Below are 22342 nucleotides of genomic sequence, written 5' to 3'. Positions count from 1 at the left end.
GCTGCAGCCCAGATGATCAACCCTCGGTGCCATGTTCCCTGGAGCCCCAGTCCCGGGAAGGTGGTGCCACAGGCATTATCGATTGATTGCCTCCCAGCCTCCTGTTCCTGATGCCTGGAGGCTGCCTCCTCCATGCAGCCCTCCAGCTGCTCAATGTCACCGCCAGGGTGAGTCTGGTGGCAGCCTGGGGACAATGAGCAGGGACTCCTCATCTCTCCCTCAGCCCAGCACTCTCCCGACTCCTCAGGAGCCTGGTCCAGGTAGATGGGTAGTGCAAGGTCTGACATTGAGGCTCGTGGTCATACATGCACATGTGTGCACGTGTACATGTATTTGTGTGTGCATGTGTGCACGAATAAGTAAGTCAGTATAGCACAAGAGTTGCAAATACAAGATGTAAGCTATACAACTTGGGTTCAAATCCCCCTCCTCCATTTCCTGGACATGTGACTCTGTGCAAGTCCCTTCACTTCTCTGAGCCTCAGTTCCCTTATCTATACAGTGTGGTTACCAATAGTACCCAACTAATAGGATAAATGAGAGTACACATGCATAACTCTGGCACAATGCTTGACATATAGTATTTTTTGATACATGATAGGTTTTTTTCTTTAAAAATTTTTAACGTTTATTTTTGAGAGAGAGTCAGAATGTGAGCGGGGGAGGGCAGAGAGAGAGGGAGACACAGAATCCCAAGCAGGCTCCAGCTCTGAGCTGTCAGCACAGAGCCCGATGCGGGCCTCGAACTCACGAACCGTGAGATCATGACCTGGGCCGAAGTCGGACGCTCAACCGACTGAACCACCCAGGCACCCCAATATATGAAAGTTTGTTTTTATCGTTACTGTGAGCATGTATGCATGTATGCATGTGTAGATACCCTTGGAAGGAGGGATTTGTGGCGCTCCAGCAAGGGGGTGTAGGCTGCTCCCTAACCCTCGACTCAGCCACACTCTCGGCCCAACCTCAGAGAAGGGGGAACTGCTGCATTGCTCCTCCCCCCACAAAACCCTACCTGTGCTGGGTGAAGCTGTGGGGGGGCAGGGGGGAGATGGATGGCTTGGCGGCTACCAGGCAGGACTGGTGATTAGAAGGCTAACAGCCCAGCATCCGGAAAAGAATGGGAGGGAGGCTGAGCTGTGGGGCCATCCATCAAAGCTGGCAGGCCCAGCAACGCTGCAGAGTAGGGTGAAAGCAAGGCAAGGGGACAGCTGTGAGGTGGGGGGAGTGTAGACAGGCTAAGGGCCAGGCAGCCAGGCCCAGCCCAGCACTGACCTGTTCAGCAACCCTGAGTGAGTCACTGTTGCCCTGGGACAATGGGGCTAAAATGGCTCTCTCTGCCCTGATAAGTTCCAGCCACATCAGGCCCAATATCAGGCCGAACGTGAGGGCCCCAGAGATGCCCTTTCCTCCTATTGGTGCCCAATTTGGCCAAAGATTCCTGGGGGTGCAAAGTAAGGGGATGTGGCACAGTGCCTGGGCTGGGAGACCAAACACCCAAGTTTCTGACCCTAATCACTTGCTGACCCCACCCAAGCCCCTGGCTTCCCAGGTCCTTCCTTGAATGCCCTCCCCCACTACCCCCACCACACAAGAGGCAGGGGATGGCGCATAAGCACAGCTCTTGCCTTCTCAAATTTCATTCAAACTAGGGGCGGGTCACCCATGGGCCCTCCTCACCTTTGGGAAGTGGTGGTTACCTGGAAAACTCCTGGCCAGCAAGTCTGGGGCAAGAGGTCCTAGCTGGGGTCTATAGAGTAGGATCCGGACAGAGCCCACAGCCTCAGTCTGTCTTTAATGACCTCAGTGAGCTTGATCAAGTCACTTTCTCTCCCTGGGCCTCAATTTTCCCATCCCGAAAATCAAACAAGCAACAAGAACAAAAATTCTTCAGGGGCTCCTTTTTCCCTATGGGACACCCTGCAAGCTGCTCATTGCAGCCATTCCCTCTCAGTCCTTCCCCAGGCTTCAGTCCTCCTCTGTGCCCTGCTACACTCCTGCATGTAGGCTGCTCTGCATTTTTGTCAACCCCCCACCCCTCTTTATATTTCACCTCTGGACTCATGGTTTACCTGTTCTCCTCTGATCCTCTGCCTCTGCACTGGAAAATATCCTCACTCAACAGGGCCAGAAGTATCACTCCCTCTGCAAAGCTGTTTGCACAGCCTCTGGCTGAGCTAAGTCAGCCCCCCTTGCAGAACCACCAGTGGCTCCCACACACCTTCTCTGAAGCCAAGACCAGGATTGGTCTATGTCCCCATCTCACTCTGGGCTCCTAAGAGTGAGGGCTGGGCTGGGCCTGATTCCCAGGATAGGAGAAAGAGGTGGGCAGCTCAGGGCCTTGAACAGGGATGAGGCTTAAAGAAAATGGAAGGAAAGAAAGGAGGAGGAAGGGAGAGAGGAATGAAAAGAAAGAGAAAGCAGGGAGGAAGAGAAACAACTGTCCCTAAGGTTCCTTTGGATCTAACAATCTGAAGGAATGTTCATCTACTCCAGATGGAGTCCCTATGCCCTGGTCTCTGCTCCATCCCTTGCTCTCCTCCCCCCTGCTCCCCCTTTGGGCCCCAGCCCCATCACACACAACAGTACAAAGGCTCAGAGCCAAAGGGGTCTCTGGCCTCTGCCGCTGCACCCTGACTGGAGGCTAAGAACATGCCTGGTCGTCATAGTGATGGTGCAAAGCTGTCATCACTAATTCATCGCCAGAGCCCTGAGAGGCCAGCGAGGTGTGAGGAGAGCTAGTCAAAACTGATCAGAGCAGCCACTAGGGGCAGGAGTCTTGGGGCTATGGGCCTAGGGGAGGACCAGGGATTAAACTCCATCACCCCAACCCTGCCATGTCTTTCCCTCAGCCTCCCAATGCCCTGATAGGAAGGAGGATTGCAGACCGTCCCTCAGTCTGTCTTGTGCACCTACTATGTGTCCAGCTCAGTCAGAGCTGGGGGTCAGTGAAGGCTAGAATAGGAATCCCCATACCCCAGCATCTCTGAGCAGTTATCCAGGTCCTGCTGTCCCCAACAGGACAGAGGGATGTCCCTCCTCAAATCACAGGCATTGAGAAGGGGTGGAGGGAAGCAGGAAGAAATGAGCCCCTATGTTGTACCCTTTCCAAGCAGGCAGGTGCCAGGCATTCCTTAAAAGTAATTCATTCAATCCTCTTGGAAAATCTATAGGATCAAAATTATTATTTCATTTTACAGGCACCTGGATATTCTCTCTGCCTAAATCTTCCCAGGCAATCCCATCCCCTCCTCCAGGAAGCTTTCAGGATGCCCCATCTCACACTCATCCTCCTTCCCCTGAACTCCCAATGACGGTGGGTGAGGGTCCTGGTCTCTCCAGTCAGACTGGACTGCAGTTGAGGGTAGCCTGGGTGGACCCTCCCAGCCCAGCCCAGCTTCAGGCAACCAGGAGACTAAGGCCATTAGCCCAGGCTGGAGCTGTCCATGGTTCCAAACTCTCCCTGGCCAGTCTCTGGAAGTCTGGTCTTTTTATGTTCTAAGTCATCTGTTCCTCAGCTTGGGGGAGAAAAGCCAGTCTCCACCTGAGAGGCACCCCTGCCCTCCACTCATTTAGTTTCTTCATCCACAAACCTTGAAACAAGGACCCATTTGAAGTAGGAGAATGGGAATGAAACTAACAAGCACTCACTCAACAGGCATTTATTGAACACTTACTACGTGTGGCCCCGTGAATACAGCTTGGGATAAAACAGTGAACAAAACAGACCCACTCCCTGTCTTCTTGGAGATTTTTGTCCTGTTAAGTCAGTACTGGAGTCTGTGTTAGTTACACACATTAACCCACTTGATCCTTACAATATGTGTGAAGGTGGATATTATTATGCCCATTTGACAGTGAAGGAAACTGAAGCTTGGGGTGACAAAGGAACCACACAGCTAGTAACCAGTAAAGGTGGGAAGGTGGATCACAGACCTAGTCCCTGCCCTCAAAGAGTTCATAACCTAATTTTTCTGTTCTCAGTTCTCCAATAAGCACCTCTGGAAAGTGTTCCTTGGGTCTGATCTGAATCCCTCTTGCCTCAGCTCTGACTTGGCCTGTCTTTGTTGAGACCTCAGCGGGATGGAGGATTGGCTTTCATCTCCTTGCAGACACCTGGGGTGCTTCTGTGAGCTCCCAGCCTTTTCTCCACCCCCACCTTGCACAGAGGCCTCCCCCCCCCAGGAGGGAGTGAGGTGTGTGCTCTAAAAATACCTTAATCCCTCCCTGCTCTCACTCTAATTAAGCTGAGTGAGTCACTACTTTAAGTAATTTATTGCTAGTTACATAATTGCTTTAATATTTGGTTCTAGAACTGGGGAACAAAAGTGCCCCCCTTCTTTTCAGGGAATTGCTAATCCACGGAGGGGTTTACAGCTCTTGGAAGGGGGAGACAGGAAGACATGTGGAGTCATATTGGGTAGGCCACTGCTCCAGTCTGGACCAACACATAGCCATTCCCATCAGGGCCACAGGGCTCACCTACCTGATCAAGAGGCAGGTTTATGGGAACACCAACTCTCTACTTTGTCACCCACTCTGTGCATTTCTGAGGCCACCACTTCCAACTGACCTGGCTCTCAGACCAGAGTCTACCCTCAGGAGATCACAGCCTGAGCATCCCTTCCCCTCTTTGGCCTCATTACCTCTGCCAGTCTACAGGAACCAAGGGCCAGAAAGGGTGGGCAGTTCCTTGGCATCTCCCAGCATGTTAGAAGCATCCCAGTCTATGTGCCCAGGTTGTCAGCTCAAGGAAAACCCGGGACCTCTCACAGCCCTGTAAAAAGTCATCCCCCAAAGAGATTGACTGCAAAGGGCACAGGGAAGTTTGGGGGGGGGGGAATACTGTTCTATTCTTGATTGAAATGGTAGTTATATGACTGTATACATTTACTAAAACTCATCGAATCATACCCTTTAAAGTGGCGATTTTATTGTATGTAAATTATACTTTAATAAAATGGACATAAAAAATTAAATTTAAAAAAAGAAGTCACGCCCCCACCTGCTGAGCCCCCCCCCCCCCATAGCAAAACAACAGTTCAGGCTCAGCAGTCACACAGAAACTGAGGGGGGAGGGTGCAAAGAACCAGTCATGGAGGGCACATAGTAGGTACTCACAGGGATGTTTGTTTCACTCAGTTCCAATTAGCAAGGACTCACTAGGCACCTCCCGGGTGCACTTGCACGTCCTTGATCTCATTAGCTCTCCCTCAGCTCTCACGCAGCCCAAAGGGGAGCCAAACTGCATGCCACGTACATCACACACTTGTCTCATTTAATCCTTGCAGCAGCCCTAATGAGGTGGGCTCTATTAGCGTGCCCCTTTTACAGATGAGGGAACAAAGGTGGCAGAACTCACACACGTCCTGCTGCCAAGAAGTGGAGGAGCTGATACTTGAATGAGGAGACAGTCCCCAAGGCTTGTGCTCATAACCACTCCCCTCTACACCTCCCTTTATCAAGCTAAATGGCATGGGTTAGGAGACCATGTATGGAGGATGTGCCTCCGACCCCAGGCCTTGAATCATGAGGTTCTCCCCAGGCTTAGAAGTAGAGGCAGGGTACACCCAAGTGAAGAGGGCGAGTGAGCATGTGTGAGCGCAGAGAGGTGGCAAGAGGCAGGACTGGCTTTGGGAAAGGAGGGAACTGGGTTGGGCAGCAAGCCTAGAAGAAACACAAAAGAAAAAAAAATGAGGCAGAGGACATCTGGCTATGCCAGCCTGTGGGTTAAATGCCTGCTCACACCCTGAGCAGCCAGGACTCCTCATTGTTATTCCTGACTCAGTGCCCCCAAAATTTGTCTTTGTTTGGCTCCCGATGGCCCAGTCACAACCCCAATCACCACCTCACCAGGCACAGGCAAAAGTTTCATCCCCAAGCTTGTCAAAGACGGGTTGGAAAACAGTCAGGGATGCCATGTAGCAGGGGACAGCTCCAAGGTTGGGGAGTATGGAAGGGAGGCCAAGAACTAAAGAGTGATAGGAATTAACCCAGTGAAGGGAGGGAGCATCCAGGAAGAGTATTCTAGACAAAGGAACAGCATATGCCCAGAGGGCAGAGAGGCTGCACAAGTGGAGAACCAAAGGTAGCTTGGTCTGGCTTCCTGATAGGCGGTCTGTATTTATGCCAAGTGTGTGTTTCTGTGTGGTAAATCCACATCTGTGTTGCTCGTGTGTATACCCGGGTTGGAAGGTCAGTTTTTTTTTTTTATGTTTATTTATTTTTGAGACAGAGAGAAACAGAACATGAGTGAGGAAGGGGCAGAGAGAGAGGGAGACACAGAATCTGAAGCAGGCTCCAGGCTCCGAGCTGTCAGCACAGAGCCCGATGCAGGGCTCGAACCCCCAAGCCGCAAGATCATGGTCTGAGCTGAAGTCGGACGCTCAACCGACTGAGCCGCCCAGATGCCCCTTCTCTCTCCTCTCTCTCTGCCTCTACACCTGCTCACGCACGCTCTCTCTGTCTCTCTCAGAATAAACAAACATTAAAAGAAAAAAAAAAAGATTTGTCCTGTCTCCGTTCCTCAGTATATATTGATGTCTGTGTTCATTGTGGGTCTCTCCATGTCTTTGTACTGTGGTCTGCTTCTCTGTGTGTGGGCTTCTGTGTCTGCTGAGCTTTTCTCTTGTTTGTTTGTTTCTCCACACCTGGAGCTCTATGTTTGTGGCTGGGACGCTTGGTGGCTTGGCTCAGGCAGCTAGAACCAGAAGCCTGGGGCAGGAGGGTGCAAGAGGTGGAATCCAGTCGCACACAATAGCACCTCGTGACTGTCAAGCGCTTAGTGGGGTGGAAGGCCGCACTGGAGATGCCAATTAACGCTGATAACAAGTCAAGGACCTGAGGCCCAGCGGAGGCTGAAGTGGGTCCCCACTGGCACTCAGGCACACGGATGAGTTGGCTTGGCCAAAGCCCATAACTGCCCCCAGCACCAGGAGGGAGCCATCTCATTGACTCATTTCCCAGGGAGTCCAAGGCCCAGGCTCTGGACAGCAAGAGGGATTGAGATCAAACTCCAGGATGAAGCTTTTTTTTTTTTTTTTTTTTTTGAGAGAGAGAGAGAGAGAGAGAGAGAAGGCACAAGTGAGTGAGGGGCAGAGAGAGAATCCCAAAAGGGGCAGGGAGAGGGGGCCGGGAGAGAGAGAGAGAGAGAGAGAGAGAGAGAGAGAAGCGGGACTCACCCAAAGTGGGCTTGTGTTTTTTTTAATCCAAAGTGCGGTGCAAGCTCACCCGACGTGGGACTCAAACTCACAAACCGTGAGACCATGACCTGAGCCGAAGTCAGATCTTAACGACTGAGCCACCCAGGCACCCCATGATGATGGTCTTAAAAGGGAGGATTTTATCAGACTTCGCAGCAGGCAAGTCATACATGTTATCAAGAGATGAGGCGGCAGGGACACGGCTTTGCTCTTGGGGGCTATGGTCTGCAGCGTGGCCAGTGGCTGCCATGGACGGGTGCTCTGGGGTGCGGAAGCCACAGGCAGGATGAGGCAGGGAAGGGTGCTCCTGGAAGAGAGTCTAGAGTTGTCACCCATCCCTGCATTAGTGGGCGGACACTGCAGAACTAGGGCCATAGCTCAGATGGGTGAGCCAGGGGTTGGGGACTGTCACTCCTCCTCTGACCTGTCTACACAGCTCACTTGTCCTCAGACACCTGCATCGTGGCCATCTTGCCTCTCACCTGGGTCTCCACACCAGCCTCCTCACTGGCCCCTCTAATGCACCCTTCACTTGGGGCTTCCTAAACCCAAAGCTAACCGTGACCCTGCTTACGCCCTCCCTGGCTTCCCTACATGAGCTGGGCCTCCACCACAGGACCTTCCTCCAGCCCAGCAGCCCTGGCCCCGCCACCCTGACTTCCTGCTGTCGTTCGTCACACCTTTGCTTGTGCTGGCTGTTTGCCTAGAATCACCTTCCTCTCCTCCCTCACCTGGAAAACTCACATTCATTTTTCAGGGCCGAGACCCATCATCACCTCCTCAGAGAAGTCTCCAAGCAGTGGCCCCAGCATGGGCTTTCCTCCTTCCCTGCACTCGCCCCATAAGGTTCACTGCCTGCTTCTAGCAAAGGGGAGGGCAAGGACCGTCCCGTCCATCTCCATGGCCAGGGTGACAAGCACAAGGCGGGGCACGTGAGGGCATCCTTGAGGAGGGGTGGGGTCAATGAGCAGATGATGGTTCAGTGGGGGCCCAGGGCACACCGAATCCTGAGAATGACATTCTTCAGAGCCCCAGTGCAGCTCAAGTAGGGAGCAGGGCAGAAGGAGGTAGGGAGCAGTTGGCACCCTCTCTGAGCTTCAGGTTCCCATCAACCATTTGCCCCTTGTCCCTCCAGACCTCCACTCGTCTCCTTTGACAGCCTCCTCCTCTGCAGAGCAGCCCTTTATTCATGCCCCTGGCTCTCAGATCTGTAGCACTCTCTCTGCCCCGCAGGCCTCGTGGATGCTGGTCCAGGGGACCTCACCATGCCCTGTTGCATCCCTTCATCCTACCCCGTCTCCAAGATGCTTGCTTCATCAAACTGCCTTCAATTAAACCACGTAAGTGTGTCGTCTGTTTCCCCTCTACAAAATAGTGCGAGCTCCTTGAAGGATTGTTGAGGTGATTAAACAAGGTAATTTGAAAAATATAAAGGGTACTCTGTAATTGTCAGTTCTCTCCATCTAGCCCGCAGACTACACCCTACTTGGAGTTTTAAGACGACTCTGAATTCTCTGGCATGGGAAGGATGCAGTGCCCGGCTGTCTGCTTCTCTTCTCTTCTCCCCAATCCCTGCCCAGTCCACAGCACCAGAAAGCCTCTGCCCCCACACCACCCGGAACCCAGCTCTGAACCTCTCACAATGGGCCTCCAACCTTAGAGCCCCCCACAACTCGGCTCAACAGAAGCTAGCTGGGGGCGCCTGGGTGGCTCAGTCGGTTAAGCGTCTGACTTCAGCTCAGGTCATGATCTTACAGTTCACGAGTTCAAGTCCCGTGTCAGGCTCTGTGTTGACAGCACAGAGCCTGGAACCCACTTCAAGTTCTGTGTCTCTCCCTCTCTCTTGGCCCCTCCCCTGCCCCTGCTCACTCACTCTCTCTCTCTCAAAAATAAATAAACATGAATTTTTTTAAAAAAAAGGAAGCTAGCTGCCTGTCTGCCCCCTCCCTGCCAGTGTTGCCAGCAAAGCCACCATCTCCTACCCATCACACCCCTGGCTCCACCGGTGTCTTCAAATCCAGCCCCCCGCCTCCAATCCCAAACCTCCAGGAAGATGACGTCTTTCCAGTTTCCCTGGAAAGGGGATCTCCTGTTTGCATCTTCTCACTGCCCAGGCCACTGGGAAAAGCACTGTGGGGCTCAAACTTCCCCATACTGAGTGGGCACCTTCTCTGGCACCTCCATGGCAGCTACACTTTGAAAGGACTTCAGAGAGTTCGCAGCCAGCTTCTCTGCTGGGACAGGAGTCTCTTCCGCAGTCTCCCTAGCCAGGCTGCCCAGTGCCCCTGCACTATGGGCAGGAAGCTCATCCCTCCCCCTTAGGGGAGCCCCTTCCCTGTGGGACTGCCCTGCCCCCTCTCTTTGAGCCAAGCCCGGCTTCCAGGACTCCCCAGCAACCCCAGCACCGTTTCAGCACTAAGAGCCCAAGGAGGGATTATGCGGAACGCCTTAAATTTTAGAATAGTAGAAACCTAGAAAAGCATCTGATGCAAAGATGAGGCCCCTCCCCAGGTCCCGCTCCACTGCTGTACTCCTCTCCATGGAATCACCATGCTCCACGGAATGACAGACTTCACAAGTTCCCGGGAGGAGCCTCACAGCCGGCAGACACTCTGGTAGAAACTTCAAAGGAATCATCCAAGGCTCAGGAGGAGTGAGAATGCCCAGGTGCAGGAGGGGGCCTCATGCCACAGAACTGGATCTCTACTCTGAGCTCCCCATCTGCTCCAGAGGCCGGAGAGAGGCTGTCTAGGCCAGACCCACCCCTCTTTGTGATCTGGGACTTGCCATCTCACCCTGGATCCTGCTGTGACGCTGAGTCGACCGTTACCCCTCTCTGGGCTTCAGGAGCTGCATCTATACAAGAGGACTGGGTGGGGGGGGGGTCCCTGGAACTCTTAGCGGGGTACAGGTATGGCCATGTCCAGCATCTCCATGTGATAGCCCTGGATCCTGGTTAGCCCAGCCTCAGCTTGAATACAAGACACCGTGCTCCTCTAGAGCCCTCACTGACTAGTAGGGGGCTCCGGCGTCTCCTGAGGGAAGCCCAGCCCTACACATGACAGCCCCTCCAGCCCAAGTCCATACACATCTTCTCTCTATCTTCAGGCAGGTGGGAGTCAGAAGAGAAAGTATTGAATGTTCAGACCTTGGGCGTGGCTTTGCTGGGTCAGTGCCTTCACACATATTCACTCATCCGTGCCTTTACACCCAAGCACGGACAGCCACATACACAGAGTTACGCACCCACACACAGTTTTATTAGAGCACATGTACATAACACCGTACACATAGGTGCACACACACTCACATACACATAAGCATTTACCAATAATCAGGCATAAAAATAGACACTCACATATTCACACATAGGAATGTGTCCACACTTTTATACAAACACTGACCCACACACTCTTACATTCTCAGACCCATAAACATACATACGCAACTGGAAGTTCACATTCAGGCACAAGCACGCGCGCGCACACACACACACACACACACACACACACACACACACACAGAGAAACACAAATAAACCAACTAATCTTACCCCTCATCTCAGCATCAAGTAAATCACAATCCAATAGAAACCCAGACTCCAACTGCAATGTCATTCCAGATCCATTTCCAAATCTAAGCCTGTCCCAGAACTGTGAGAAGAAAATATCTCGTCCCCTGGCTTAATCCCTTTAAAATGTCTGTCCCTGCTGTGTGCGGTCCAGTCTCTCCTCAGCCCTCCTTCCTCCCTGTGTCATTTCAGTAGGGCCCTCTCCCCCTCGGCCAGAACAATGGGCTACCCTTGCTCCACTCTTCATCTCTGCTCTTTGTCCAGCCTTTTCCTCCCGCTGGCCCTTCAAACACAAGATCCAGGCTGCAACCGACTGTGTGTGACAGCACCCCCTGCTGGAGACAGGGGGCATTACAGCACAGCTCTAAGGTACACAGTCCTCCCTCCCCAGGCTGGGGTGGAGGGGAGTAGGGTAGAAGTGGGAGGAAGAGGAAGAGGAGGAATAAGTTGGGAAGAAGTTCGAGCAAAGTTCTGGGAGCACCACGGATGTACTTCAGAAGCCTCAGGCTGTCTTGTTTCTCCACTCCTAACCATTCAGCCCAGACTGCAACATCAATCAATCTTCCCAAAGTCCAGCCCTAATCAGGACCTGCCCCTGCTCAAAACTCCTGGGAAGATCCTGGTGGGCTGTGGTAAGAAGTCCAAATTCCCAGCCTGGGATTAGTTGCCTGGGGTCTGCCTAGTCCACCTCTTAGCCTTATATCCCAAGGGGCTCAGCCTTTGCTTTCTGTTCCTTGAGTCAGGTCTTTGTTCCTCGGTCCTCTGCTGAGATGTCTAATTGTCTGTATCTTGCCTGTCCTTCAACGCCTGGCCTTTGCCATCTGGAACAATAACCCATGGAAAGAGCAGGAACTTTGGGGGCAGACAGACATGTGCTCCAAGCCTGGCTCCATCAGTCACCGGCTGAATACCTCTGGACAAGTTATTTCCCGTCTCAGATCCTCTGTTTCTTGATCCAGAAAACAGGAGTCTCTTGGGTTTGTGGTGAGGATTAAATGAGATCATAGATGTGAAAACAGTGTTCTGGAAGCTGTAAACTTCTGTGTGGATGTGTGAAGAGTCCTAATTATGGCTTAATCCTTTTATCCCTACCCCCACCTGCACTGCCCAACATGAAGCAGGCTGAGGGGTCCCTGGGGAGGGAGCGAAGCTGCTCCACTTTTGGGCCCTGCATCCCCCAGCACCCTCCAGGGCCTGTCCCCAGCCTGCCTCAGCAGCAGAGTGTGGATTTGGATCCAAGGAGGCCGTACTAAGTCTACTTACTGCAAATTCACGCCAGACTACAACTCCCAGAATGACTCGCAGACTGCCATGGGTGTGGCCACTGGTTTAACCTCTTCCTCATGGAGCCCTTTCCTCCATTGTATTCCCTGGGGATTAGTCCCTGACCAGTCAGGGCAGCTGAGGGAGGTGGTCACATGTCTCTGAGGGCCCCTCCCACAGAGCATCCACACTGCTCACCATTCCCACCACCGCGGCTCCATTTCAGACCTCCTCGTGTCTCCCACACGATGACAGCTTCTGGGCTCTTAGCTCTGGTCTCTCCCCCTCCAGCCCCCCACTGAATCTTTCTAAAAGTGTAGGTGAGTGTGGGTGGTTTATAATGGCAACAGCTAACCTTTATGAGCACCTGCTGCATGCCTGCCATGAAGCTCTCCACTTCCAGATTCTTCATGGTGATCCTGCCAGGAAAGTATTATTGTTCCCACTTCGCTATTCACATGGGGTTCAGAGAAGCTAAGTAGCTTGCCCAGGACCACATAGCTACAGAGTAATGGTGCTGATATCTGAACTTCCACCTGTCTACTGCCTTCACTGTCCTATTCTCAAAGCCTCCTCTGGCTTTGAACCCAGGTAGCCATCTAAAAGGTGAGAACCCAGAAGCCTCAGGGTCCACGTCTTTCAGCAACTACACCGTTGGGAAGTCCTTCCAGATATCTGACTTAAATCCCTTCTGCTGCACCAAGCCCCAGTTGCCTCCTGTTTTTCAGGGAGGGCAGTGAAAAGGGACTTCAGGGAATTCAAAAAGTGGGTCATGTCACTGGGGACCTGGCCTTTCCCAGGGAGCGGGCAGCTGAACAATGGGAGATAAATGTGTTGAAAACATCCGTTACTAAATATATCGACTTCCTGAGAAGATGGGGGTGCTGACAGGGAGCCCATGGTCCCCGACCGAGAGGCCACAATCTTGTGGTTCACACAAGCTAGGGCAGTCGAAGCAGCAGAGAAGGCTGTTCTGGCTGTTCTGGGGGTGGGGAGGAGTGGGGGGCTGGGGCAGAGGAGGTGGGAGGCCAGCGTGGAAGGGGGTGGTGTCTCATCCTCCCAGACAAAGCTGCCAAGCCTAAGCTGGCTTATTTGCATATTACTTTGCATTCATTTGCATGCCACTTTCTGGAAGGGGCTCACATTCAACTGCTGCCGCTCCCCCATTTTCAGGGTCTCTGTTCACTGAACATCCCATTCTCAAGCAAGGAGGAGCCCCTCCGCAGGCCCTGATGGGGGCACTGGGAGAGACCAAGAAGTTGCAAATTCACAATGACGCCTCCAAGTCAAAGCTGCTGGCGGCACCTTGGTCACAGAAAGTGCTTCCTATAGTCTAACCTCAATTCCCTCACTTGTCTCCTTCTCCTTCTCTGCCCAGACCTTCCCCTACCCTTGCACTTCATGATTAGGCCACTCTGAATTCCTACAGTCCTTACATAAACAAAACCATGCTTGCTTTCCCTTCGAGGCCTTTGCACATGGTATGTGCTCTTCCTGTGGGGCTGTCAATTCTGCCTCATGAAGGAATTCTTCCTTCTAAGGCTAGCTCCAAGAGCCCCTCTTCTTAAATACCTTCCTGCCACTGGCAGAGGTAGGGGAGATCATGGGCGTCCCTCCGTGTGGTCACTGTTCTATCTCCCCACAGAGCTGGTACGTCTGGTCGGGCAGCAACCCAGTAAATGTCAGATAAATGGATGAATGAATCCTGATCCCCCTCCCCTATCTCTTTCAGCCCCTGCAGTCCCCCTCTCCCTGGAAGACTTCCCTCACCTGCAGGAGGGGCAGAAGTGAGTGCCTCAGTCTCCAGCTCTCCCTCCTGTCCCGGAAGACTTCCCCCTCATGCCCACTCTCACAGAGTCAGGAGATTCCACACCTCTCTGGGCTGTTAGGAAGTTCTTCCCGTTGTCTATCCTCATCCCCTTTCTTGGCCATGCCTGCTTCCTTATCATTCCTTTTGGAGAGGGGTCAGGGACTGGCCCATCTCAGTTTGACCATCTGTAGTTGGAATAAGGGCTGCTTATCTCTCTCTATTCTCTGCCCACGATGTGTTCATACCACTCCTGAACCATTATGCCCCAGCTTGGCCCTGCTGAGGGGGAAGGACAGTGACCCAGGATGGAGAAAGGGCACAAGGCCAAGTAGCCAGGCCTTGTAAAGGAGCCCAGGACAGATAAAACCACTCCAAGGGAAGGGCTGCCCAAGAGGGAAGGGATGAGCATCCCGTCCCGGGGGTATGTAAGCAGGGCTGATCAGATCTGTGGGCAGGTTGCAGGAAGGAGTAAAGCAACTGCTAGAAGGTGGCCCAGATGCTCTTCATGTCCTCTCCCACTGGGAGGCTGCACTGAACCTAGGTGCCCAGCCCTGTGCTGGGAAGCATGAGGGGGTGGCTCTTGCCTTAGAGTTGCTCCTTAGCTGGCTGGGTAAAGGACCTCACACACGGGGGCATCACAGGGAAAGACCAACTCTGGGCCATATTCTTTTTTCTTTTTTTAAATAGGCTCCATGGCCAACATGGGGCTCAAACTCATGATCCTGAGATCAAGAGTCACATGCTCTCTGCCTGAGCCAACTGTGTGCCCCTGGGCCACATTCTTGATGCTGTACTATCAGGGAGACCTCAGGGTGGATCATGGGGTCAGAGGGAGGGGGAACCAAGGAGGGCTTCCTAGAGGAGGCTTCCTTTTCAAAAATTTTCCTCAGCAACCCAGTCCTAAGAGGGGAACCCAAGCCCCTTAGTCTGGCATTTGAGACTACAGAATCTGGCTCTTCCTGCCCTTTCTTCCTCTTCTCCACTCCCTTCTTCATCCTGCCAACCCAACCCCTTTCTGTTCCTTGATCACACAGCACTTTCACATCGGATTTCCATGCTGTTCCCTCTGCTCTTCCCATGGGCAATCCCCATCCATCCTTCAAGATGCAGCTCAAGTGACTCATCCTCTGAAGCCCCGGCTTGGTGTGGGCCCCACAGTTCCAGGGGCTTCCCTCTGCACAGCACTGTTCACACTGCAAGGTTATAGGTCTCCACTCCTGCCTCCCTCATCAGACCGGGAGTCCCTGAGAGCAGGGTCTGGGTCTGGGTCCATTCTGTGTCCCCAGTGACCAGCCCCGTGGGCACCAAGCAGGCATTGGAGAGTCGCTGTTGAGTGAATCAATGAATGGGTGGACACAGAAATGCAGGAACAGGAGCATGCCAAGTGGGTAGATTGTACAGGCCCAAGCAGCAGGAGCCTGGGGAGCACAGGCCTGACCCGACAGCAGCCCGGCTCAGGGTGAGACTCCCAGGCCATTAAGACCGAAGGCGGGTACTGCTGGGAGCTCTGCCTCCCCTATTTGGCTAGATCCCAGCCAAGCCATCAGCAGTCCCCAGGGACAGGAGGCTGGAGTGGGAAGCAGAAAGAGTGGCAGGAGCTGCTTGGTGGGCAGGGGCAACTGGGGGGTGTGGGGAGCATAAAGGCGATTAACCCTCACTGAGCCAACCCAGTTCAGGCAACCAACAGGTCCCCTGCAGGCCCTGAGGAAAGAGGCCTCGGTTTGCCTCTGATAAAGAGCTTCAGCCTCAGCCTCGTAGCCAGAGCAGGTTGACAAAGACATAGCCTCAGTTTCCACGGCTCCATGATCTCCAACCCTCTTCATCCTGGTCAGAAGTCCTACAGGGGATCGATCTCTCCTGTTACCTCGTTGGCCTGAGCTTTCCAACAGCTTTTCCCTCCAACATCCTGACCCTCTGAGGTCCTGCCACTGCATCTCCCACTTGAGTCCAAGCTGAGCCACCTTGACGTCCCCCATCCCATCGTTTTCTAAGCCCTCCAACCTCTCCCTTCAGAAAGGCCCTGGTCATCTGCCCCTTGGCCCACCTGGCCCCGGACCTCCCTGATGTCCACAGTGGCCTGGCCCCCCTGTCCTGTCTCTCTTTGCTAGTCCAACCTTGACCATGCCACTGAGGAAGCTTTCTCAAACTCACGGAATTCTGTCCCTCCACCACACAGAACCTTCTTGGACTCCCTAGGGCCCTCGGGATAGAGCCCAAGAGGCCTGGAGTTCAAAGTCCTGCAGGACCGGCTGCTACCAACCTGGTCAGCCTCCTCGCTGCTCCAGGGATACGGGGGATTCCCACCCAGGGCCTTTGTTATGCTGCTCCCACTCCACCCCCACCTGTTAGCTAGATCCTGATCTTTAAGCTTAATTATTCTCAAGCCATTTTATGTCTAGGAAGCTTAGGAGGCCCCAGAGGGCAGGGCCATTGTTGCCTATTTCATTTCTGCGTCTCCCCACAGGGTGTAGAATGAATTGTCCTGGGCTCACAGAGGTGGTCGCACATTCAGCCACCCCCGCCCTGCCTCGGTGGGTCACAGCGTCCCAGCTGTGTCCTCAACCAGCAGGGGAAGGAAACAGCCACCCACGCACAGTCGGATGAACACACACATAGAGACACACACACGTACACCAGCCACACAGGCACCAATATACACTCAAGCGCACCAGCACACGATCACACACCCACACCCGAACACTTATGCCACACACACACAGCGCAACACTAATATTCACGTATTAACAAATAAGCACACAAACAGGAAGGTGCGTGGAATCGAACAACGTGCTCAGTTTTGAGTCACTTTATTTTGCAGACGCGGCACACAGATTAACATGCGTGCCAGCACATACGTTCAAACTAACACACACACACCTACACCCACACACACGGCAACCTGCACTCACACGTGCGCAGATGACCTCTCACAGTCACACAGGTTTGCTCACACATCCTGCCAGGCCACCGCACATTCAGCCACCAAGGACTCTACAGGCCCTTGTACACCCCACAGGTCCCCTTGCACCTCACACCTGTAACACACATACACACACCTTCACGTGCAGACATAGAACTGCACCTCCACTGACCTGAAGACACACACCCCTTGCCCCCCACCTCAGCAGCCCTCAGATGGTGGAGGGGAGCCTCCATGGAACCCCCCATTCCACTCACCTGCACATGCACCCATGCACGTGGATGCACATGAGGCTGGTGCACAGGGGCCTCATTCAACCAGCCTTGTGGCTCTCTCTGGGACAGATGTTTTGGGGTAAAGTTGCCAAAACTAGTGGCTATGAATCCCAGTCCCACAAAAGGCGGTGGCCCGGGACCCTATTCTGTTCCAGTGCCACTTATTCATATTCATGTTTGTTCTCTCTCTCTCTCTCTCTCTCTCTCTCTCTCACACACACACACACACAACACTGGGTCACAGACATCTCATCCTTCTCTAGGGTCCTGAACCAGTTTATCTCAGCCCCCCAGACCTCCTTGGAACTCCCTGCAGAGACACCCCCCACCCCTAGCCCCTGAAAGGATAATTCAGGTTCATTACCAACCCCTCCCCCAGCCTCTTCTATGGGACACCACCCCCATCACCCCCTAGGTTGATGTCTGAAACCCCCACCCCTGTGCAGAGCCACCCTCCCCGCCCCCCGCCCCAGGCTACAGTCCAGCAACGGGGTGCCCAGGAGCAGGATCGATCCTCCCACGTGGCTCAGCTCCACGCCAACCCCAGCTCCTCAGCGGCACTCCCAGGACCCTAGTCCCTGGTATGCCTTGCAGCCGCTCACCCAAACCCCAGCCCCTGGATAGTACTCACGGCTCAGCCGGTCGCGCTGCCGGGTACTGCTGGCTCCTGCAGAGGATGGAGTGGCCGCATGCCTGCCCCATCGCTCCTCATCGTCTGCCTCCCCGGCCAGACTAAGGTGGCACCTCGCCCTGTCCACCCTGCCCGGGGTTCCAGGCAGGGTGCCTGGCCCAGTGGGCACAAGGACCAAGAGCAGTAGCCTGTCCCCAACTCAGTCTGGACTCAATACCCCAATCCAGCGCTGCTGCTGCTGCCCCAGTTGCTCCCACCTCTCCTGCTGCCACTGCCTCTGCCGCTAGGCTGGCTCCGGGAGGAGGTTGGAGCAGGTCTGATAATGCAGAAGGGGGAGGGAGGAGGGAGGAGGAACAGAGAGGCCCAGACAGAGAGGGAGAGAGGGAGGGAGGGGTAGAGAGAGACTCTGGCTGGGAGAGAGGAAAAGAAAGACTCACACACAGAGGAACAGACAGAGACAGAAACAGAGACAGAGAGAAACAGACAGGAAGGAGAGAGATACATGAAGGGAAGAAGAAAGGGAGCAGAGCTCCAGAGAGATCAAGATGGAAATATAAAGAGATCAGAGAGGCATAGGGAAAACACACACAGAGGAACAAAGACAGAAAAGAAAAGAAAAGAAAAGAAAAGAAAAGAAAAGAAAAGAAAAGAAAAGAAAAGAAAAGAAAAGAAAAGAAGAAAAAAAAAAAGCAGAGATGGAAATGGGGGAGGGGAGAGAGGGAGAGAGACAGACAGACAGACAGACAGGCAGACAGACAGAGGAACCCAGAGAGGTACGAGGATGAAGGATTTGCACTGTGCACGGACTAGAATGGGAGCTGGGGTGAGGGGAAGATGGACGGAACCCAGACCCTGTGCTACCCCATTACAGAGGCTCTCAGGGTCAGGGGACACTTCTCACCCTCCTCAAGAAAGGAAGGGCTGGGCCTCCAGGCAGAATCAGTTCCTCTGGGCTTCCTGAGTCGGTATCATGTACAGGGGGTGCATCCCCAGCATAGAGCTGGGGATGCAGGAGGCTCTGGGTGCTCTTGCTAATGGTCTTTGAACTCAGAGCTTTGTCACTGAGTCTACCTCTTGGTGGCTCTGCTCAGCTGGGACACTGTGGGAGCTGACGCTGAAGCATGCACTTTTTTAAAAAAAATATTTTTTTAAGTTGATTTCTTTATTTTGAGGGTGGGGGAGGGTCAGAGAGAAAGGGAGAGAGACAGAATCCCAAGCAGGCTTCACACTGTCAGCACAGAGCCCGATGTGGGGCTCGAACTCACGAACCGTGAGATCGTGATCTAAGCCGAAATCAAGAGTTGGACGCTCAACCAACTGAGCCACCCAGGCGCCTCCAAGATTTTATTTTTAATCTCTACACCCAACATGGGACTCAAACTCACAACCCTGATGAGTCACATGCTCTACTGAATGAGCCATCCAGGCGCCCAGAAACATGCACTTGTACTAGGAGTTGTGGGCACAACTTGCCCACGTGGTTTTCAGTGTCCACAGGTTATAGGCATGGGAAGAGGCCTGCTGTACCTCTGCCCTGTTGCCAGAGAGGACTCCTCAGGAGGAAGCCTTAACCCAATGGAATTGGGGCATTTTAGGCAATGGACAGGTAAGGAGTTGTCTCAGCAGAGGGCCTGTTGGACATAAAAGAAAATGCTCCACACCTTGAGGCGGGAAATGGGGGTTCAAATGCTGGCTCCTCCACTAACTTATTCATTTGTTCACAAACACCTGTCATTGGCCACCTTCATTAAATATGACTCAGACGGCTCCTTGCCTTGGAGAAGCACCCAGTCAAGGTGTGTGTGTGGTGGGGTGGGAGGCAGGAGATGAAATGACTTGTAGTGTGACAGAGGGAAGCACAGAGTATGTAGTGCCCAAACAGGGCCTCTGACCCAGTCTAGGGTTGGTAAGCATTCCTGTAGAAGAGAATATCAGCTGAGTCTTTAAAAGGAGGAGACCCCAGGAAAAGCAGGTATATTCCAGGCTATGGGGGCCATGTGTAATCCTCACCAATAACCTCACTTCTCTGACCTGTGGGGACAAGGACCCCTGCCACACACAACAGGACCCATGCAGAAGCGCCCATGAGACTGAGTGAAAACCTAATCCCTGTTAACAGGCACGGAGGTGCAGCAGTGGTGGGATGGACAGGAATGATGCAGCTTGTGCAGGAGGCCTGTCCAGGCTGACAGAAAGCAGTTTTCTCATGGCTTACTGTCAGGAAAGAAACTATGAGGGAGCTTTTGCTTCCCACTGTGGCCCCAGAAGGTCTAGTTTCAGATCTCTGAAAGCTCTGGGCAAACTGTTTTCTCAGCCTGACCCATACCTGGGACCTTACTGCTCCATGCCTGCTGGCTAGGAAGGCATTTCTCGGGCCCAGAAAGCCAAGGCCCTGGATCATGTCCAGGCTTGGCCTCTCACAACTCCCCTTCACGCCCCAAGGAGCCTGGCAGTAAGAAGCTGAGTCAGAGGAGCTCAAAGGAGGGCACCTGCCGGGCACAGGAGAAGCTGGTGCGTTGAAGCCTCACCTGCCCCTCAGCCTCCTTTCTGCCCTCTCACTCTGGAAATGATGGTGGAGGCCTCATCTTCAGAAACCTCCTGGGAATATACCCAAGCAAGACAGGTAGGAGGGAAGGTCTCCTCCCATCCCACTACCACACCAGACTCCACAGTTGCCCCAGAACAAAGGAGTCTGCAGGAATGAGGTGCAAGATCCAGGACTACTGGGTACTCTGGTACTCTAGGACTTACAGCCAGGCAGGTAGAGGGTCAAACCCAGCTCTGCCATCCATGCACCCTGGGCAAGTTATTTAACTTCTCTGAACTTCAGTTCAGCTTTCTCATCTGAAAGGAGAGGTCACAAATTCCAAGCTCAAAGAGTTGTAAGGCTTTGGAAATGTCTGTAAAGTTCCCAGTAAAAAGCCGTCGTCCTCTCCTCCCTTCCCTTTTCCTAAAGAGGTTGAATTGGTGGGGCTGAGGGAGTAACAGCCTGAAATGCTGGGGTAGGGGCTCCTGTAGGGCACTGCCGGAATGGTGGGGTTGGGGGGGGTGCTTCTGAAAGGGGAGAGGGGCCGGTGTCCTGGCCTGCTCTTCCCACCTCCACCTCCATCTGGCCTGCTAGGTCGGCGGCAGGAACCGAGGGCCCGGAGCGATCACCGCGAAGCCCCGCCCCGCCGCAGGCCCCGGCCGCTCTCCCGGGTGCTGATCGGGGCGTGCCGCGTTCACGGGCCCTGGCCCGCCGCCCTGCAGCCGGTCAGCAGACACCGGTTTTTGCTAGTTGGGGATCTGGCAGGAGGTGAGAGGAAGCTGGGAGGCGGGTGGGCGCCCGAAGCGACGGGAAGATGCAGCCTCTGAGATCCAGCCTCCGCCCTGCGCCCACTGCCTCGCGAGGACTGCAGGCTCCAGCTACCTCCTCGTTGCCAAAGAAGGCGGCTTCTTCTCAGCGCCCTCTCCCGCCGCCTTCCTGCTCGGCTGTTTCCCTCCCACCTTCCAGACGGCCCCTCCTCTGTCTCTCTCGCTGGCTCATCCTATTTTTGCCCCCTCAACATGGGTGCTCTTCACAGGGGCACCGCGCCCTGTCTCTCTCCTCTTTCTCCACCCCACCTTCAGGGAGCTTGGAGCCTTCCCCAAACGCACCAACTTCTAGTGCCTCCCCACCCCCACCCCCACCCAGGCCCAGCCCTGTTTCTGGGGCTCCAGACAACCAATACAGGTTGCCTCCTGGACATCTGTGGGAACATCCCAGAGGCCCCCATACACCTGAATATTCACATCCAACGTATCTTTTGTCTCTATCAAAGGCATCAGCAAACTTCAAATCCCCAGTCTAGAAACTACAAAGTCGCTTTGCCTCTTCCTTCTCCTGCACCTCCTGTATCAAATCTATCACCGCCAATTCTCCCTCTGTAATTCTCTCCCATGTATTCACTCCCTCCATCACCCCCCTGGCCCTGCTTACTTCCTCCTCCTCTGGTCTTTCTCCAGCCCCCTACCCCAATTCAACTCCCCTATTCCACTCCACCCTGCACTGAGCACTATCTATCTGGTCAGGTAACTCCTCAGAATCCTTGCATGGCTCCCCAGTGGCTTCAGGACAAAGGCCAAGCTCCTCAGCCTGATACCTGAAATCTCTCATGATAGGCCCTGAGGTCTCCATCCTCTGCTCCACATACAGCAGGGTCCACTCCTTAAGCCAGTCCTTTCTTCCCCTTTGACTTGGTACCACCTGTTTCCCAGGCTCGCTTCCCTCTCCTCTTTCTTTTCTCTGCCCATTCCAAATCCTGGCCTATCCCTCCTGGACCAGTTCAGCCCACACCCTGCCCTTACCCACAGGGGACAGGGTGGGCAGGAGGGGTCACTGGGTTCTGGGCTGAGCAGCCTCTGGCTGCCTCGCTCTTCCCTGTCATCTGCCCTATCACCTCACAACCCCCACCCCCCCACTCCCACTCAGGTTCACCTAATTTCTTCTACTGGATCACCCTTTCCTCAAGAACAGGCCAAAATCCTATTCACCTCAGCCCCAGTCCCCAGCCTTTGGGCAGCCTAACCAGGGACAAGTGAGAAATGTTGATGAAGTAAAGTAGGAAGGAGGGAGACACAGGTGAGTGTGGAAACGAAATGGTGCGCTCTGGAGCTCAGTGCAAAATCACATCAGAGCAAGCCTTCAATAA

The 22342-nt window shown here is 53.8% G+C and overlaps 1 protein-coding gene across 1 annotated transcript in view; it reads right to left on the bottom strand.

Annotated features, from left to right (window-relative positions):
• PDE2A (phosphodiesterase 2A) overlaps positions 1-22106 on the bottom strand; it is a 98649-nt gene extending 76543 nt beyond the window's left edge. The window contains exon 1 of the mRNA XM_042958325.1: positions 20424-22106. Coding sequence (XP_042814259.1) covers positions 20424-20464 — 41 coding nt within the window. The 5' untranslated portion in view covers positions 20465-22106. The remainder of the gene's footprint in view (positions 1-20423) is intronic.
• Positions 22107-22342: the final 236 nt, after the last annotated feature.

The sequence above is a fragment of the Panthera tigris genome, chromosome D1, assembly GCF_018350195.1.
Source record: "Panthera tigris isolate Pti1 chromosome D1, P.tigris_Pti1_mat1.1, whole genome shotgun sequence".
Classification (NCBI taxonomy): Eukaryota; Metazoa; Chordata; class Mammalia; order Carnivora; family Felidae; genus Panthera; species Panthera tigris.
This window is presented reverse-complemented; position numbering and strand designations above follow the sequence as displayed.